This window comes from Abramis brama (genome assembly GCF_963993115.1).
Source record: "Abramis brama genome assembly, chromosome: 24".
Classification (NCBI taxonomy): Eukaryota; Metazoa; Chordata; class Actinopteri; order Cypriniformes; family Leuciscidae; genus Abramis; species Abramis brama.
The window spans coordinates 757,076-763,294 of record NC_139986.1 but is presented as its reverse complement, the minus strand read 5'-3'; the positions used below and the strand labels follow the sequence as shown (position 1 = coordinate 763,294).

General features: G+C 40.4%; 1 protein-coding gene across 1 annotated transcript in view; it reads right to left on the bottom strand.

Moving 5' to 3' along the window:
* Nucleotides 1-2,416: 2,416 nt before the first annotated feature.
* Nucleotides 2,417-6,219, bottom strand: part of reck (reversion-inducing-cysteine-rich protein with kazal motifs) — a 69,805-nt gene continuing 66,002 nt past the window's right edge. The window contains exons 20-21 of the mRNA XM_084103050.1: nt 4,766-4,921; nt 2,417-4,088 (exon numbers count right to left, since the gene is read on the bottom strand). Coding sequence (XP_083959176.1) covers nt 3,870-4,088; nt 4,766-4,921 — 375 coding nt within the window. The 3' untranslated portion in view covers nt 2,417-3,869. The remainder of the gene's footprint in view (nt 4,089-4,765; nt 4,922-6,219) is intronic.

Here is a 6,219-nt window from a genome sequence, read left to right as displayed (position 1 = left end):
ACACACACCTGAAGCGCTCACACTCGTGTGTTTGAGATCTCACACACTTGAAGCGCTCACACTCGTGTGTTTGAGATCTCACACACTTGAAGCGCTCACACTCGTGTGTTTGAGATCTCACACACCTGAAGCGCTCACACTCGTGTGTTTGAGATCTCACACACTTGAAGCGCTCACACTCGTGTGTCTGAGATCTCACACACCTGAAGCGCTCACACTCGCGTGTCTGAGATCACACACACCTGAAGCGCTCACACTCGTGTGTTTGAGATCTCACACACCTGAAGCGCTCACACTCGTGTGTTTGAGATCTCACACACTTGAAGCGCTCACACTCGTGTGTTTGAGATCTCACACACTTGAAGCGCTCACACTCGTGTGTTTGAGATCTCACACACCTGAAGCGCTCACACTCGTGTGTTTGAGATCTCACACACTTGAAGCGCTCACACTCGTGTGTTTGAGATCTCACACACCTGAAGCGCTCACACTCGCGTGTCTGAGATCTCACACACCTGAAGCGCTCACACTCGTGTGTTTGAGATCTCACACACTTGAAGCGCTCACACTCGTGTGTTTGAGATCTCACACACTTGAAGCGCTCACACTCGTGTGTTTGAGATCTCACACACCTGAAGCGCTCACACTCGTGTGTTTGAGATCTCACACACTTGAAGCGCTCACACTCGTGTGTTTGAGATCTCACACACCTGAAGCGCTCACACTCGCGTGTCTGAGATCTCACACACTTGAAGCGCTCACACTCGTGTGTTTGAGATCTCACACACCTGAAGCGCTCACACTCGCGTGTCTGAGATCTCACACACCTGAAGCGCTCACACTCGTGTGTCTGAGATCTCACACACCTGAAGCGCTCACACTCGCGTGTCTGAGATCACACACACCTGAAGCGCTCACACTCGCGTGTCTGAGATCACACTCGCGTGTTTGCAGTGGTCATCTGATGATGTCAGTCGCTCTGGCTCTTCTTGAGAACTGACAGTCACTTCCTCTTTTGCTGGTCTAACCCACTGACAATATGTTGAGTCACTCAGTATTGCAATAAAGGAAAATCGCCAGACTTTAGGCAATAAAAAGTCTTGGAAACTAAAACAGCAAAAGAACAGCAGTATCATTTGAAATGGTTAATTTGAAACACTCTCTCTCATGTTGCTCCAAACCTGTATGACTTTCTTTCTTCTGTGGAACATAAAATAAATCTTAAAAATCCTTCTGGGCTTTTTTGTTTTGTTACATTTTTAGGTATTCTTTATTAATAAAAGTGATCAGATTCATCTGATCTCTGTAGAACTGTGTGTTTCTGAAGACGAGGTTTGATGAGTGATGTGAATACACAGACTGACTGGAACAAACACACATGTAAACTGTTGGACATCAGCTCTCATGTGGACGATTAGCTGATACTATTGCAGAGCATATTTCTAACGTAATGTTAACCCATAAAGCTAAGTAGTTTCTTAAGTTTGATGATTAATGACACATGTTTATGACACATTTATGACAGGTTATGATGTATTGGTTTATGTCAAGTTGTCATCTCAAACAATGTCATCTTTGCATTAAAAATTACATAATTGAGCGAATGGCACTTAATGACAATTGTCATTAAAATGCATAAAACCTCCTTCATATTCATGTCAGTCTTATGCACACCCCTTCAAGTAAAGTGTTTCCATATATATGTATATATATATATATATATATATATATATAGAGAGAGAGAGAGAGAGAGAGAGAGAGATATATATATATATATATATATATATATATATATATATATATATATATATAATTCAAGTAATAGTTAATTATCTATAATGGTTATAATATGGTTTAGGTAGGGAAGAGTTTTTAATGTTTCTGAAAGAGTCTCTTCTGCTCACCAAAGCTGCATTTATTTGATCAAAAATTCAGTAAAAACAGTGAAATATTATTCCAGTGTAAATCATCTGTTCTCTATGTGAATATATAGTAAAGTGTAATTTATTCCTGTGATCAAAGCTGAATTTTCAGCATCATTACTCCAGTCTTCAGTGTCACATGATCCTTCAGAAATCACTCTAATATGATGATTTGATGCTCAAGAAACATTTATGATTATTATCAGTGTGTAAAACAGTTGTGCTGCTTCAGGTTTTTGTGGAAACCGTCATTTTATTTTTCAGGATTCTTTAATGAATAGAAAGTTCCAAAGAACAGCATTTATTTGAAATATAATCTTTTGTACCATTATAAATGTGTTTACTGTCACTTTTGATCAATTTAATGCATCCTTGATGAATAAAAGTATTAATTTCTTTCCAAACAGATTTTTACTGACACTAAGTAGCCTAGAGGGTTCCATTATTTGCTTGTATGACCGAGTCTAAACCAGGATATAAACATTCAGATGAAATCCTTCGGCAATATGATCACATTTATTATTATCATATAAAAATATACATGGGAAGTGTTACACACATACAGTGAGACGGACAGACACAGTAAGGCCCTACACTGCTACACAGCTGCCTAAGCCAAATAATACTGATTGAAACAAGGGCCCTTAATGTGGTGCAGACAGAAACACAACACGACAATACAACACATTCTGTAAAAACACTGTCAATCATGCAGGCATTAGCTTTAAAATCGTCAGAAAAAACATCTCAAAATAGAACATTTTGCTTCTCTTATGAACATAAAGGTTTTGCAATACTTCATAAAAAAAAAAAAAAATCTATACACATACATTTATTTATATATATAAATTTATAAGCAAGGCATATTGTGTTTACCACTTTACGGATAAGCAGTACGATTGTCATATTTGTTTACATGGCTGGGCTCCTCTTTTCTGGATTTTTTTAATTGATCAACATTAAAGGAACAATACAATATTTCAAACAATATATCATACTTAAAATAAAACTTATCCTCAGGCCACTTGAAAGCTGTGGAAGCTTGTTTCTGGCACAGAATAAAAATGAAACAGGTTTAACTCAATTCTGACCTTTTCTTACAATTGCGACTTTTTAACTCACAATTCTGACTTTTTATCGCAATTGCGACTAACTCAATTTAAAAAAATCTCACAATTGCGACTTAATTCAGATTTTTTTCTCACTATTGCGACTTTTTAACTCATAATTCTGACTTTTTTCTAACAATTGTGACTTTTTAACACAATTCTGACTAATAATTGCCACTTTTTATCTCACAATTCTGACTTTTTATCGCAAATTGCGACTTTTTAACTCACAATTCTGACTTATAATTGCGACTTTATCTCACAATTCTGACTTTTTATCGTAATTGCGACTAACTCAATTTAAAAAAATCGTACAATTGCGAAATTAATTCAGATTTTTTTCTCACTATTGCGACTTTTTAACTCTCAATTTTGACTTATTATAGCAATTACGACTCTAACTCAATTCTCACTTTTTTTCTCGCAATTACGGTTTTGCCAAAATTCAGACTTTTTTTATTTTTGTTGCTGTTGCGACTTTTTAAGTGATATAAACTCACAATTGCGGGAAAAAGGTTAAAAAGGAATAAAATAAAAAGAGAAAAAGTCGCAATTACCTTTCAGATTTTTTTATTTGGTGGCAGAAACAGGCTTCTATAGAAAGCTGATATGTGCTTGAGTAAATCGGGTCCGTGAGAGATCTAAAAGCAGCAATCGTCTGAACTCGACATGTTTCTTCCGTTTCCTGTTTCACTTGACCTTGAGAAACGGCTTCCTTTTGAGGAGGTCCTTAATAGTGAGAAGAAAGTCCATCTCCTGATGCTGATGCTGAATTTGATTGTCAGTTTGCAGTGTAATGGTCGACCGGGACAGTTTCCAGTCAGGTGACCGGTGAAGGTCAGAGGTTATGAGGAGAAAAGATGTGAAAAGACAGGATGAGGGAGGAGGAGAGCAGGCCGAGGGAGAGAGAGAGGGACGAGGCCGACGAGAAGCTGACGGTGGAGAGCTGGAGCTCCGAGTGCAGGAACGCCGACAGAGGCACGTGGGACACCAGCGTCGGGCTGCCCGAGTTGATGAGCGAGTCGATCTTCTCTGCCTCTTTACTGCAGGCTTCAATCTGCGCACACACACACACACACACACACACACATCTTTCAGTTCCACTGGGCAGAAATAGGGCATTAAGTCCTTGCAGACAGCTTTAATATTTTTAGGCAGTTGTAGAGCATCTGGAGCACATGATGCAAGAGTGTGAAAGCCTGCTCCGGGACTGAGCCGCTCGTTCATCACGGGAACACAGATGCTCACTGGAACACGAGTGTGGAGATGAACAACACAAACTGAGGTTCAGCAAAGAAACAGTCAAAATACTCAAAGTTATTACTTGATATGAGTGAGATTCATCCAGACAACACTCATTTTTAAAGGATAGATCTTTAAAAAAAAAATCATAAATAACGTTTTCACTAGGGAGTGACAGAGTGAATTCTGGGAAATTGGGACACTTTTTGCCAAAAACATGTCCTAATTATCCTGAATTAACCTCTATCGGTTATTGGCCAAATTAAAGATTTTTTTTGTTGTTATATTGGTTGATATTACACATTCAATTGCTTATTTCAAACTTCAAAATGAATATCCATTTTTCATACTGTGCATTATAATGTTGTGGTGCATAAATTCACACGAGCATTTTGTTTTTTATTATTTTAATAACTCATTCAGTTGTGGTCGTTTGTGTGGTCGGTTGTGATCGGTTGTGGTCGTCACACACACACACACACACACACACACCTGCAGTGGCGTCGGCTGCTGGTCCACAGGCACGATGAGGACGATGATCTCGGAGTCGATGCTCAGATAGCCGAAGATATCGCACTGAGGAACAGAGATGTGCAGCCGCAGGATCTTCAGGATGTCGTGAAGCGTCACCGGCTGATTGCGGTTCAACTGAAACACACACACACACACATAGTCGTTTATCTCTTAGCACATATACACATTACCTCAACAGGCCGCATCATTTAAAGCATCACTCATTTGTTCACATCACTATCCCTAGTGTGAGTAATAGTGATGATTGCAATATTGAATTAATCAGTACAACACTGACAGACGTTATTAGCCATTAATGAAAGGCAAAATCTGTAACATTAGATAAAATAAAAAAAAATTGTTGATCAAAGCAGTGGTTGGTTGGTGTTTTAATGTCAGGATAACGTCTTACGTTTTCCTATTGATAACGTAAGATAATATGGTTTTCGGAGGGAGGCCAGAACCCGAATGTCAACATTCAATGATAAAAGTTAATAAACGCAAATATAACCCAAAGCTTACAGAGCAGAAATATCCTCAGAGTGTGTGATGTAGAGCATGCTGTTCATGTGTGGTGCAGTTCACCCTCCAGTAATGATCAACACTGCCCCCTGCTGACTGATGCCAGTAATGATCAACACTTCCCCCTGCTGACTGATGCCAGTAATGATAAACACTGCCCCCTGCTGACTGATGCCAGTAATGATCAACACTGCCCCCTGCTGACTGATGTCAGTAATGATCAACACTGCCCCCTGCTGACTGATGCCAGTAATGATCAACACTGCCCCCTGCTGACTGATGCCAGTAATGATCAACACTGCCCCCTGCTGACTGATGTCAGTAATGATCAACACTGCCCCCTGCTGACTGATGCCAGTAATGATCAACACTGCCCCCTGCTGACTGATGCCAGTAATGATCAACACTGCCCTCTGCTGACTGATGTCAGTAATGATCAACACTGCCCCCGCTGACTGATGCCAGTAATGATCAACACTGCCCTCTGCTGACTGATGCCAGTAATGATCAACACTGCCCCCTGCTGACTGATGTCAGTAATGATCAACACTTCCCCCTGCTGACTGATGCCAGTAATGATCAACACTGCCCCCGCTGACTGATGTCAGTAATGATCAACACTGCCCTCTGCTGACTGATGCCAGTAATGATCAACACTGCCCCCTGCTGACTGATGTCAGTAATGATCAACACTTCCCCCTGCTGACTGATGCCAGTAATGATCAACACTGCCCCCTGCTGACTGATGCCAGTAATGATCAACACTGCCCCCTGCCTGCCCCCTGCTGACTGATGCCAGTAATGATCAACACTGCCCCCTGCTGACTGATGTCAGTAATGATCAACACTGCCCCCTGCTGACTGATGCCAGTAATGATCAACACTGCCCCCTGCTGACTGATGCCAGTAAT